The 14,245-nt window shown below is 48.6% G+C and overlaps 2 protein-coding genes and 1 long non-coding RNA gene across 4 annotated transcripts in view; all 3 read left to right on the plus strand.

The window, feature by feature from the left end:
* igfbp7 (insulin-like growth factor binding protein 7) overlaps positions 1-10,528 on the plus strand; it is a 17,517-nt gene extending 6,989 nt beyond the window's left edge. Inside the window, exons 3-5 of one of the 2 annotated variants that reach the window (XM_036006074.1) lie at positions 1,513-1,620; positions 10,126-10,277; positions 10,430-10,528. In XM_036006074.1, coding sequence (XP_035861967.1) covers positions 1,513-1,620; positions 10,126-10,277; positions 10,430-10,460 — 291 coding nt within the window. In that variant the 3' untranslated portion in view covers positions 10,461-10,528. The remainder of the gene's footprint in view (positions 1-1,512; positions 1,621-10,125; positions 10,278-10,429) is intronic. The other variant, XM_031278431.2, reaches the window with a different exon arrangement.
* LOC118496429 overlaps positions 1-14,245 on the plus strand; it is a 397,714-nt gene that overhangs the window by 113,208 nt on the left and 270,261 nt on the right. The window lies entirely within an intron of this gene.
* LOC116035424 lies at positions 10,681-10,892 on the plus strand. Its single transcript, XR_004101361.1, has 2 exons — positions 10,681-10,715; positions 10,797-10,892. It is a non-coding gene; the product is annotated as an uncharacterized LOC116035424 (long non-coding RNA).

Genomic DNA, 14,245 nt, shown 5'->3' on the forward strand with positions numbered 1-14,245 from the left:
GGACGTAGCAGGATGTAGCAGGACGTAGCAGAGCGCAGCAGGGTGTAACAGGGGGTGCAGCAGGACCACGGCAACAGCTGCAGCCATGATTTAGGCGCCACCCTAATCCAGGGAAACCTGCTGGGTGATAAAACAACATAAGGACTCTGGAGAACAAGCCCCCCAGAACTAGGTTAGTGACAAGACTTTCTGGGACATGGAGGCTCACAGATGGCGAGAGAGGAGAGAGAAGCTCAGAGGGTCAGAGGAAGGAAGGAAGTCCCCGGCAGTCTAAAACTATAAGTTTGACCTCTTATTTAAATATAAATATGATCTGCAGACTTGAGTTGTGACTCCTCTGCGCTCCACTTCCTGTTTCCTGCTGGCGTGACTCCTCGGCGCTCCACTTCCTGTTTCCTGCTGCAGTTTGTAGAAACAATAGGCTCGTTGGAGATGAACTGCTCCTCGCCTGTAAAGTAGACGAGAGCAGGCGGCAGCAGTAACCAGTACAATAAACTATGTCTCATATAATGGGTTATATTATCTAGTATTAATATACTATATATATAATGGGTTATATTATCTAGTATTAATATACTATGTCTCATATAATGGGTTATATTATCTAGTATTAATATACTATATATATAATGGGTTATATTATCTAATATTAATATACTATGTCTAATATAATGGGTTATATTATCTAGTATTAATATACTATGTCTCATATAATGGGTTATATTATCTAGTATTAATATACTATATATATAATGGGTTATATTATCTAGTATTAATATACTATATATATAATGGGTTATATTATCTAGTATTAATATACTATGTCTAATATAATGGGTTATATTATCTAGTATTAATATACTATGTCTCATATAATGGGTTATATTATCTAGTATTAATATACTATATATATAATGGGTTATATTATCTAGTATTAATATACTATATATATAATGGGTTATATTATCTAGTATTAATATACTATGTCTCATATAATGGGTTATATTATCTAGTATTAATATACTATGTCTCATATAATGGGTTATATTATCTAGTATTAATATCTGTTATATCCCTATCTGTTAGCCTGGTCAGTAGCAGGCTAGCTGTTAGCCTGGCTGTTAGCCTGGCTGTTAGCCTGGTCAGGAGCAGGCTAGCTGTTAGCCTGGCTGTTAGCCTGGCTGTTAGCCTGGTCAGTAGCAGGCTAGCTGTTAGCCTGGCTGTTAGCCTGGTCAGTAGCAGGCTAGCCGTTAGCCTGGCTGTTAGCCTGGCTGTTAGCCTGGTCAGGAGCAGGCTAGCCGTTAGCCTGGCTGTTAGCCTGGCTGTTAGCCTGGTCAGTAGCAGGCTAGCTGTTAGCCTGGCTGTTAGCCTGGTCAGGAGCAGGCTAGCTGTTAGCCTGGCTGTTAGCCTGGCTGTTAGCCTGGTCAGGAGCAGGCTAGCTGTTAGCCTGGCTGTTAGCCTGGTCAGGATTATCCCAGGTTAATTATTGTGGTTTTGTGTAATACCTCTCAGGTGCTGGGAGGGAAGAAGAGGGAGGAGCTTCTTCCTGGAGACAAAGATAACCTGGCCATCCAGACGAGAGGAGGACCAGAGAAACACGAGGTCACTGGCTGGGTCCTGGTCAGTTTATATACATTATATATACATTATACTTACATTATATATATATATATTAGGGCTGCCAACGTTAACGCGTTAATCGCGATGCGATTAAGGGCCGACGCGATGCGATTCATTTTTTTTAATCGCATGCCTCCATTTATTAATTTATTCCACTTCACTGGGCTTGGCGTGGTCCTAACAGGCTACTATTTTGACCCTTTGCAGCACCGTTACTGATCATCAAGCTGCCACTTCCTCCTAACACATCCTGCTGCTGCTGCTGCAGCATGATGGAGAAACACAGCAGCAATAACTCTGAATGGAGCTTTTTGTTTTCAGAAACTCCCAGACGGCTCGTAGACAAGTCAAAGCCATATGCACGTTGTGTAAAGCTGAATTAAAATATCACGAAGCACATCAAGCTGGAGCTACCACCTACGAGCTAGTTAACGTGACTCAGGTTGATGCTAATGCTAGCATGCTACCTGTCGGTACACGATCCGTTCTGCACATGCGCAAGATAATACTGTTTTACCGAGGATACGACCTGCACGATCTGTTCCACGCTAGCCTATGGCTAGCCTCCACCGGGAAGCTAACGTTAGTTTAGCTAACAGCTAATTTGGCTAACCGCTAGCTGACAGCTAGATTAAGTCTAAAATAATGTTAACTCAAACGTAATGGGAAAAGCAGCTGCAGCTAAATTAAGACTTCACGGTAATAACAATAAAGACAAGTATTGAGTGATTGTATTTTAAATGAGCACAAGTAAAGTAGAACTGACGTAACAGCTGTTATATATGTTAGGTGTTTGTTATATATGTCAACGTTTATTTTCAAGTTTTATTTTGAGGGTCTTTTAAAGTTATTACATGCTGTCTCAGCTAACAGTTAGCCGAATTAGCTGTTAGCTAAACTAACGTTAGCTTGCCTGTCGACCGGAAGCATGGAACAGATCGTGCAGTGTCGTAAATCCTCGTACAACTGCGCATGCGCGAAAATTTTGCGCATGTGCAGAACGGATCGTGCAGGCAGAACGGATCGTGTACCGACACTACCCACTCAGGCTAAGCAGTATTTTGGAGAGTGCTACTAGCCGACCTGTTGATGAAACCAAATCCAAAAAAATTACTACAGGTCTTGCGAAACGGGTGGCAACTAACTGCAGACCTGTCAGCATCGTAGAGGACTCGGGTCTTAAAGACGTACTACGGTTGGCATGTTCTAACCTGTCTCATTGTCGTCGAGGAGGACAGTAGTCTCACCTGACCGTCTTATACGTGGCCGTCGAGGAGGACAGTAGTCTCACCTGACCGTCTAATACACGGCCGTCGAGGGGGACAGTAGTCTCACCTGACCGTCTTATACACAGCCGTCGAGGAGGACAGTAGTCTCACCTGACCGTCTTATACACGGCTGTCGAGGAGGACAGTAGTTTCACCTGAGCGTCTTCATGGCCGTCGAGGGGGACAGTAGTCTCACCTGACCGTCTTATACATGGCCGTCGAGGAGGACAGTAGTCTCACCTGACCGTCTAATACACGGCCGTCGAGGGGGACAGTAGTCTCACCTGACCGTCTTATACACAGCCGTCGAGGAGGACAGTAGTCTCACCTGACCGTCTTATACACGGCTGTCGAGGAGGACAGTAGTTTCACCTGACCGTCTTCATGGCTGTCGAGGAGGACAGTAGTCTCACCTGACCGTCTTCATGGCCGTCGAGGAGGACAGTAGTCTCACCTGACCGTCTTATACACGGCCGTCGAGGAGGACAGTAGTCTCACCTGACCGTCTTCATGGCCGTCGAGGAGGACAGTAGTCTCACCTGACCGTCTTCATGGCCGTCAAGGAGGACAGTAGTCTCACCTGACCGTCTTCATGGCCGTCGAGGAGGACAGTAGTCTCACCTGACCGTCTTATACACGGCCGTCGAGGAGGACAGTAGTCTCACCTGACCGTCTTATACGTGGCCGTCGAGGGGGACAGTAGTCTCACCTGACCGTCTTATACATGGCCGTCGAGGAGGACATTAGTCTCACCTGACCGTCTTATACACGGCCGTCGAGGGGGACAGTAGTCTCACCTGACCGTCTTATACACGGCCGTCGAGGAGGACAGTAGTCTCACCTGACCGTCTTATACACGGCCGTCGAGGAGGACAGTAGTCTCACCTGACCGTCTTCATGGCCGTCGAGGAGGACAGTAGTCTCACCTGACCGTCTTCATGGCCGTCGAGGAGGACAGTAGTCTCACCTGACCGTCTTCATGGCCGTCGAGGAGGACAGTAGTCTCACCTGACCGTCTTATACACGGCCGTCGAGGAGGACAGTAGTCTCACCTGACCGTCTTATACGTGGCCGTCGAGGGGGACAGTAGTCTCACCTGACCGTCTTATACACGGCCGTCGAGGAGGACAGTAGTCTCACCTGACCGTCTTATACACGGCCGTCGAGGAGGACAGTAGTCTCACCTGACCGTCTTCATGGCCGTCGAGGAGGACAGTAGTCTCACCTGACCGTCTTATACACGGCCGTCGAGGAGGACAGTAGTCTCACCTGACCGTCTTATACGTGGCCGTCGAGGGGGACAGTAGTCTCACCTGACCGTCTTATACATGGCCGTCGAGGAGGACAGTAGTCTCACCTGACCGTCTTATACACGGCCGTCGAGGGGGACAGTAGTCTCACCTGACCGTCTTATACACGGCCGTCGAGGAGGACAGTAGTCTCACCTGACCGTCTTATACACGGCCGTCGAGGAGGACAGTAGTCTCACCTGACCGTCTTCATGGCCGTCGAGGAAGACAGTAGTCTCACCTGACCGTCTTCATGGCCGTCGAGGAGGACAGTAGTCTCACCTGACCGTCTTATACACGGCCGTCGAGGAGGACAGTAGTCTCACCTGACCGTCTTCATGGCCGTCGAGGAGGACAGTAGTCTCACCTGACCGTCTTCATGGCCGTCGAGGAGGACAGTAGTCTCACCTGACCGTCTTCATGGCCGTCGAGGAGGACAGTAGTCTCACCTGACCGTCTTATACACGGCCGTCGAGGAGGACAGTAGTCTCACCTGACCGTCTTATACGTGGCCGTCGAGGGGGACAGTAGTCTCACCTGACCGTCTTATACGTGGCCGTCGAGAAGGACAGTAGTCTCACCTGACCGTCTTCATGGCCGTCGAGGAGGACAGTAGTCTCACCTGACCGTCTTCATGGCCGTCGAGGAGGACAGTAGTCTCACCTGACCGTCTTATACACGGCCGTCGAGGAGGACAGTAGTCTCACCTGACCGTCTTCATGGCCGTCGAGGAGGACAGTAGTCTCACCTGACCGTCTTCATGGCCGTCGAGGAGGACAGTAGTCTCACCTGACCGTCTTATACACGGCCGTCGAGGAGGACAGTAGTCTCACCTGACCGTCTTATACATGGCCGTCGAGGGGGACAGTAGTCTCACCTGACCGTCTTATACATGGCCGTCGAGGAGGACAGTAGTCTCACCTGACCGTCTTATACATGGCCGTCGAGGGGGACAGTAGTCTCACCTGACCGTCTTATACATGGCCGTCGAGGAGGACAGTAGTCTCACCTGACCGTCTTATACATGGCCGTCGAGGAGGACAGTAGTCTCACCTGACCGTCTTATACACGGCCGTCGAGGGGGACAGTAGTCTCACCTGAACGTCTTATACATGGCCGTCGAGGGGGACAGTAGTCTCACCTGACCGTCTTCATGGCCGTCGAGGAGGACAGTAGTCTCACCTGACCGTCTTCATGGCCGTCGAGGAGGACAGTAGTCTCACCTGACCGTCTTATACACGGCCGTCGAGGAGGACAGTAGTCTCACCTGACCGTCTTATACACGGCCGTCGAGGAGGACAGTAGTTTCACCTGACCGTCTTCATGGCCGTCGAGGAGGACAGTAGTCTCACCTGACCGTCTTCATGGCCGTCGAGGAGGACAGTAGTCTCACCTGACCGTCTTATACACGGCCGTCGAGGAGGACAGTAGTCTCACCTGACCGTCTTCATGGCCGTCGAGGAGGACAGTAGTCTCACCTGACCGTCTTCATGGCCGTCGAGGAGGACAGTAGTCTCACCTGACCGTCTTATACACGGCCGTCGAGGAGGACAGTAGTCTCACCTGACCGTCTTATACGTGGCCGTCGAGGGGGACAGTAGTCTCACCTGACCGTCTTATACATGGCCGTCGAGGAGGACAGTAGTCTCACCTGACCGTCTTATACACGGCCGTCGAGGGGGACAGTAGTCTCACCTGACCGTCTTATACACGGCCGTCGAGGAGGACAGTAGTCTCACCTGACCGTCTTATACACGGCCGTCGAGGAGGACAGTAGTCTCACCTGACCGTCTTCATGGCCGTCGAGGAAGACAGTAGTCTCACCTGACCGTCTTCATGGCCGTCGAGGAGGACAGTAGTCTCACCTGACCGTCTTATACACGGCCGTCGAGGAGGACAGTAGTCTCACCTGACCGTCTTCATGGCCGTCGAGGAGGACAGTAGTCTCACCTGACCGTCTTCATGGCCGTCGAGGAGGACAGTAGTCTCACCTGACCGTCTTCATGGCCGTCGAGGAGGACAGTAGTCTCACCTGACCGTCTTATACACGGCCGTCGAGGAGGACAGTAGTCTCACCTGACCGTCTTATACGTGGCCGTCGAGGGGGACAGTAGTCTCACCTGACCGTCTTATACGTGGCCGTCGAGAAGGACAGTAGTCTCACCTGACCGTCTTCATGGCCGTCGAGGAGGACAGTAGTCTCACCTGACCGTCTTCATGGCCGTCGAGGAGGACAGTAGTCTCACCTGACCGTCTTATACACGGCCGTCGAGGAGGACAGTAGTCTCACCTGACCGTCTTCATGGCCGTCGAGGAGGACAGTAGTCTCACCTGACCGTCTTCATGGCCGTCGAGGAGGACAGTAGTCTCACCTGACCGTCTTATACACGGCCGTCGAGGAGGACAGTAGTCTCACCTGACCGTCTTATACATGGCCGTCGAGGGGGACAGTAGTCTCACCTGACCGTCTTATACATGGCCGTCGAGGAGGACAGTAGTCTCACCTGACCGTCTTATACATGGCCGTCGAGGGGGACAGTAGTCTCACCTGACCGTCTTATACATGGCCGTCGAGGAGGACAGTAGTCTCACCTGACCGTCTTATACATGGCCGTCGAGGAGGACAGTAGTCTCACCTGACCGTCTTATACACGGCCGTCGAGGGGGACAGTAGTCTCACCTGACCGTCTTATACACGGCCGTCGAGGAGGACAGTAGTCTCACCTGACCGTCTTCATGGCCGTCGAGGAGGACAGTAGTCTCACCTGACCGTCTTCATGGCCGTCGAGGAGGACAGTAGTCTCACCTGACCGTCTTATACACGGCCGTCGAGGAGGACAGTAGTCTCACCTGACCGTCTTCATGGCCGTCGAGGAGGACAGTAGTCTCACCTGACCGTCTTCACGGCCGTCGAGGAGGACAGTAGTCTCACCTGACCGACTTATACACGGCCGTCGAGGAGGACAGTAGTCTCACCTGACCGTCTTATACATGGCCGTCGAGGGGGACAGTAGTCTCACCTGACCGTCTTATACACGGCCGTCGAGGAGGACAGTAGTCTCACCTGACCGTCTTATACACGTCCGTCGAGGAGGACAGTAGTCTCACCTAACCGTCTTATACACGGCCGTCGAGGGGGACAGTAGTCTCACCTGACCGTCTTATACATGGCCGTCGAGGAGGACAGTAGTCTCACCTGACCGTCTTCATGGCCGTCGAGGAGGACAGTAGTCTCACCTGACCGTCTTCATGGCCGTCGAGGAGGACAGTAGTCTCACCTGACCGTCTTATACACGGCCGTCGAGGAGGACAGTAGTCTCACCTGACCGTCTTCATGGCCGTCGAGGAGGACAGTAGTCTCACCTGACCGTCTTCATGGCCGTCGAGGAGGACAGTAGTCTCACCTGACCGTCTTATACATGGCCGTCGAGGAGGACAGTAGTCTCACCTGACCGTCTTATACACGGCCGTCGAGGAGGACAGTAGTCTCACCTGACCGTCTTCATGGCCGTCGAGGAGGACAGTAGTCTCACCTGACCGTCTTATACATGGCCGTCAAGGGGGACAGTAGTCTCACCTGACCGTCTTATACACGGCCGTCGAGGACAGTAGTCTCACCTGACCGTCTTCATGGCCGTCGAGGACGACAGTAGTCTCACCTGACCGTCTTCATGGCCGTCGAGGACGACAGTAGTCTCACCTGACCGTCTTCATGGCCGTCGAGGAGGACAGTAGTCTCACCTGACCGTCTTATACACGGCCGTCGAGGAGGACAGTAGTCTCACCTGACCGTCTTCATGGCCGTCGAGGAGGACAGTAGTCTCACCTGACCGTCTTCACGGCCGTCGAGGAGGACAGTAGTCTCACCTGACCGACTTATACACGGCCGTCGAGGAGGACAGTAGTCTCACCTGACCGTCTTATACATGGCCGTCGAGGGGGACAGTAGTCTCACCTGACCGTCTTATACATGGCCGTCGAGGAGGACAGTAGTCTCACCTGACCGTCTTATACATGGCCGTCGAGGAGGACAGTAGTCTCACCTGACCGTCTTATACACGGCCGTCGAGGAGGACAATAGTCTCACCTGACCGTCTTATACACGGCCGTCGAGGAGGACAGTAGTCTCACCTGACCGTCTTATACACGGCCGTCGAGGAGGACAGTAGTCTCACCTGACCGTCTTATACACGTCCGTCGAGGAGGACAGTAGTCTCACCTAACCGTCTTATACACGGCCGTCGAGGGGGACAGTAGTCTCACCTGACCGTCTTATACATGGCCGTCGAGGAGGACAGTAGTCTCACCTGACCGTCTTCATGGCCGTCGAGGAGGACAGTAGTCTCACCTGACCGTCTTCATGGCCGTCGAGGAGGACAGTAGTCTCACCTGACCGTCTTATACACGGCCGTCGAGGAGGACAGTAGTCTCACCTGACCGTCTTCATGGCCGTCGAGGAGGACAGTAGTCTCACCTGACCGTCTTATACATGGCCGTCGAGGAGGACAGTAGTCTCACCTGACCGTCTTATACATGGCCGTCGAGGAGGACAGTAGTCTCACCTGACCGTCTTATACATGGCCGTCGAGGGGGACAGTAGTCTCACCTGACCGTCTTATACATGGCCGTCGAGGGGGACAGTAGTCTCACCTGACCGTCTTATACATGGCCGTCGAGGGGGACAGTAGTCTCACCTGACCGTCTTATACATGGCCGTTTAGGGGGACAGTAGTCTCACCTGACCGTCTTATACACGGCCGTCGAGGGGGACAGTAGTCTCACCTGACCGTCTTATACACGGCCGTCGAGGAGGACAGTAGTCTCACCTGACCGTCTTATACATGGCCGTCGAGGGGGACAGTAGTCTCACCTGACCGTCTTATACATGGCCGTCGAGGAGGACAGTAGTCTCACCTGACCGTCTTATACACGGCCGTCGAGGGGGACAGTAGTCTCACTTGACCGTCTTATACATGGCCGTCGAGGGGGACAGTAGTCTCACCTGACCGTCTCATACACGGCCGTCGAGGAGGACAGTAGTCTCACCTGACCGTCTTATACACGGCCGTCGAGGAGGACAGTAGTCTCACCTGACCGTCTTATACACGGCCGTCGAGGAGGACAGTAGTCTCACCTGACCGTCTTATACACGGCCGTCGACGAGGACAGTAGTCTCACCTGACCGTCTTATACATGGCCGTCGAGGAGGACAGTAGTCTCACCTGACCGTCTTATACACGGCCGTCGAGGAGGACAGTAGTCTCACCTGACCGTCTTATACATGGCCGTCGAGGAGGACAGTAGTCTCACCTGACCGTCTTATACACGGCCGTCGAGGGGGACAGTAGTCTCACCACACAGCCTGTACTCCACGGAGGAAGCAGCCATACTGGAACAGCTGCAGAGTTCAAACTCTGTCTCATTAACCGTGATCACTGGACGTCAGTGAGGAATCAACATTATTTAGGAGTTACTAAACACTAGATTGACTCTAGTAAGGAGAGGGTATAATATATATATATATATATATAAGGATATTGTTTGTTTTTTAGTTAGATACTTGGAGGAATTGTGCAATAATGACAGATTCACACGTTTCTTTTTTTTACAGTAAATAAATAAATACAAATCTTAAAATCAAGTTCATAAAGTAACTTTCTTTGCATTCATTTGATTCCCAATTAAGATCCTCTGGTAGCAATGGCTTTCCATTGTTAATATGGACTTAAAAACTGAAATGCAAAATAATAGAATTTTAATCACGTGATAAAATATGCGATTAATCGCGATAAAAAAAATTAATCGTTTGACAGCCCTATTATATATACATATATATATAGATATATATATATATATATCTCTATATATATATATATATATATATATATATGTTGTGGTGATGTCATGCCTCCAGCAGTGTGTTGGACCAATCAGCTGCTGTGTTTCAGATCTCCCCTCTGACGGAGGAAGACGAGGGATCGTACGAGTGTCACGCTGCTAACGCTAAAGGAGAAGCTTCAGCTGTCGGCGCCATCCGCCTCGTCCGCTCCATCCTCGACATCGTCAAGAAAGGTAACCACGGCAACACAGATAAACACAGGTAACCACGGCAACACAGATACGCACAGGTAACCACGGCAACACAGACACACACAGGTACTACTATAAGAAACTTAAATATATATTGTTGTTTATATTCAGTTTTATTGTGGTTATGTGCTTCCTGTGACTGATGATGTCATTTCCTTTCAGTGACGAAGGAAGACGAGCTGTGATCAGCTGATGACGGTCGTCACGGAAACAGCTGAGAGGATTCTTCTTCTTTGTTTTCATGGATTTCTGAATTTAAAATAAAAAACTTTTAGTCTGAATTGACATCTTTAGTTTTCCTGAAATATAAAAGTTATAAATATATACTTTCTACATCAGATTTAAATCCTCTTCTTCGGTTTTTCAAAGTAAAGTTTAACTTAACTAACCCATTTCATTCTTTTATTCTCAGTCAGGCTTTTATTTTGAAGAACTGAATGTGGTCAGAGTTTACCTGTTGGTCAGAGTTTACCTGTTGGTCAGAGTTTACCTGTTGGTCAGTTCATTAAAATCATTTTATTCTTGACAGTTAAACTAATCTGCTGATTATCCCATCTGTGTTTTAAACATCTTTTCTCTCACTTTGTTTTCTAACAAAATAAAATTAAAATGTTTGATAACTTTGTGTTGTGTGAAACTGATCAATGATCAATATTTCTGATGTTTCTCTACAAGCTGAACCTGAGTATCAGATATATATATATATATATATATATATATATATATATATATATATATATATATATATATATATATATATATATATATATATATATATATATATATTACTTACTGTTAGTCAGTCCCTCCAGGATTTCACGGCCTTTTTCTGAGATTGTTGCGGCCCAAAATGCCTGATTTCGGGGGAACTTTTGTAAAAAAAATTGCGATAAAAGCTGCGATGTCTTTTGTAAGTTTGTTGCAACGAAGTTGAGAGAGAGACAGTGAAGTTGAGAGAGAGACAGTGAAGTTGTGAGACAGTGAAGTTGTGAGACAGTGAAGTTGAGAGAGAGACAGTGAAGTTGTGAGACAGTGAAGTTGAGAGAGAGACAGTGAAGTTGTGAGAGAGACAGTGAAGTTGTGAGACTGTGAAGTTGAGAGAGAGACAGTGACGTTGAGAGAGAGACAGTGAAGTTGAGAGAGAGACAGTGAAGTTGAGAGAGAGACAGTGAAGTTGTGAGACAGTGAAGTTGTGAGAGAGACAGTGAAGTTGAGAGAGAGACAGTGAAGTTGTGAGACAGTGAAGTTGAGAGAGAGACAGTGAAGTTGTGAGACAGTGAAGTTGTGAGACAGTGAAGTTGAGAGACAGTGAAGTTGAGAGAGAGACAGTGAAGTTGTGAGACAGTGAAGTTGTGAGACAGTGAAGTTGAGAGACAGTGATTGTGAGACAGTGAAGTTGAGAGAGAGACAGTGAAGTTGAGAGAGAGACAGTGAAGTTGTGAGACAGTGAAGTTGTGAGACAGTTGTGAGACAGTGAAGTTGAGAGAGAGACAGTGAAGTTGTGAGAGAGACAGTGAAGTTGTGAGACAGTGAAGTTGAGAGAGAGACAGTGAAGTTGAGAGAGAGACAGTGAAGTTGAGAGACAGACAGTGAAGTTGAGAGAGAGACAGTGAAGTTGTGAGACAGTGAAGTTGAGAGAGAGACAGTGAAGTTGTGAGACAGTGAAGTTGAGAGAGAGACAGTGAAGTTGAGAGACAGTGAAGTTGAGAGAGAGACAGTGAAGTTGTGAGACAGTGAAGTTGAGAGAGAGACAGTGAAGTTGTGAGAGAGACAGTGAAGTTGAGAGAGAGACAGTGAAGTTGAGAGAGAGACAGTGAAGTTGAGAGAGAGACAGTGAAGTTGTGAGAGAGACAGTGAAATTGTGAGACAGTGAAGTTGTGAGACAGTGAAGTTGAGAGACAGACAGTGAAGTTGAGTGAGAGACAGTGAAGTTGAGAGAGAGACAGTGAAGTTGTGAGACAGTGAAGTTGTGAGACAGTGAAGTTGAGAGACAGTGAAGTTGTGAGACAGTGAAGTTGAGAGAGAGACAGTGAAGTTGTGAGACAGTGAAGTTGTGAGACAGTGAAGTTGAGAGAGAGACAGTGAAGTTGTGAGACAGTGAAGTTGTGAGACAGTGAAGTTGAGAGACAGTGAAGTTGTGAGACAGTGAAGTTGAGAGAGAGACAGTGAAGTTGTGAGACAGTGAAGTTGAGAGAGAGACAGTGAAGTTGTGAGACAGTGAAGTTGTGAGACAGTGAAGTTGAGAGAGAGACAGTGAAGTTGTGAGACAGTGAAGTTGAGAGAGAGACAGTGAAGTTGAGAGACAGTTGTGAGACAGTGAAGTTGAGAGAGAGACAGTGAAGTTGTGAGAGAGACAGTGAAGTTGTGAGACAGTGAAGTTGAGAGAGAGACAGTGAAGTTGAGAGAGAGACAGTGAAGTTGAGAGAGAGACAGTGAAGTTGAGAGACAGACAGTGAAGTTGAGAGAGAGACAGTGAAGTTGTGAGACAGTGAAGTTGAGAGAGAGACAGTGAAGTTGAGAGAGAGACAGTGAAGTTGTGAGACAGTGAAGTTGAGAGAGAGACAGTGAAGTTGTGAGAGAGACAGTGAAGTTGTGAGAGAGACAGTGAAGTTGAGAGAGAGACAGTGAAGTTGAGAGAGAGACAGTGAAGTTGAGAGAGAGAGACAGTGAAGTTGTGAGAGAGACAGTGAAGTTGAGAGAGAGACAGTGAAGTTGTGAGACAGTGAAGTTGAGAGACAGTGAAGTTGTGAGACAGTGATGTTGTGAGAGAGACAGTGAAGTTGTGAGACAGTGAAGTTGTGAGAGAGACAGTGAAGTTGTGAGACAGTGAAGTTGAGAGACAGACAGTGAAGTTGAGTGAGAGACAGTGAAGTTGAGAGAGAGACAGTGAAGTTGAGAGAGAGACAGTGAAGTTGAGAGAGAGAGACAGTGAAGTTGAGAGACAGTGAAGTTGAGAGAGAGACAGTGAAGTTGAGAGAGAGACAGTGAAGTTGTGAGACAGTGAAGTTGAGAGACAGTGAAGTTGTGAGACAGTGAAGTTGTGAGACAGTGAAGTTGAGAGAGAGACAGTGAAGTTGTGAGACAGTGAAGTTGTGAGACAGTGAAGTTGAGAGACAGTGAAGTTGTGAGACAGTTGTGAGACAGTGAAGTTGAGAGAGAGACAGTGAAGTTGTGAGACAGTGAAGTTGAGAGAGAGACGGTGAAGTTGTGAGACAGACAGTGAAGTTGAGAGACAGTGAAGTTGAGAGACAGTGAAGTTGAGAGAGAGACAGTGAAGTTGAGAGAGAGACAGTGAAGTTGAGAGACAGTGAAGTTGAGAGAGAGACAGTGAAGTTGTGAGAGAGACAGTGAAGTTGAGAGAGAGACAGTGAAGTTGAGAGAGAGACAGTGAAGTTGAGAGACAGTGAAGTTGAGAGAGAGACAGTGAAGTTGTGAGAGAGACAGTGAAGTTGTGAGACAGTGAAGTTGAGAGAGAGACAGTGAAGTTGAGAGAGAGACAGTGAAGTTGAGAGAGAGACAGTGAAGTTGTGAGACAGTGAAGTTGAGAGACAGTGAAGTTGTGAGACAGTGAAGTTGTGAGACAGTGAAGTTGAGAGATAGTGAAGTTGAGAGAGAGACAGTGAAGTTGAGAGACAGTGAAGTTGTGAGACAGTGAAGTTGTGAGACAGTGAAGTTGAGAGAGAGACAGTGAAGTTGTGAGACAGTGAAGTTGTGAGACAGTGAAGTTGTGAGAGAGACACTGAAGTTGTGAGACAGTGTAGTTGTGAGAGAGACAGTGAAGTTGAGAGAGAGACAGTGAAGTTGAGAGAGAGACAGTGTAGTTGTGAGAGAGACAGTGAAGTTGAGAGAGAGACAGTGAAGTTGAGAGAGAGACAGTGAAGTTGAGAGAGAGACAGTGAAGTTGAGAGAGAGAGACAGTGAAGTTGAGAGACAGTGAAGTTGAGAGAGAGACAGTGAAGTTGAGAGAGAGACAGTGAA

The sequence above is a fragment of the Sander lucioperca genome, chromosome 1 (genome assembly GCF_008315115.2).
Source record: "Sander lucioperca isolate FBNREF2018 chromosome 1, SLUC_FBN_1.2, whole genome shotgun sequence".
NCBI classification, from domain to species: Eukaryota; Metazoa; Chordata; class Actinopteri; order Perciformes; family Percidae; genus Sander; species Sander lucioperca.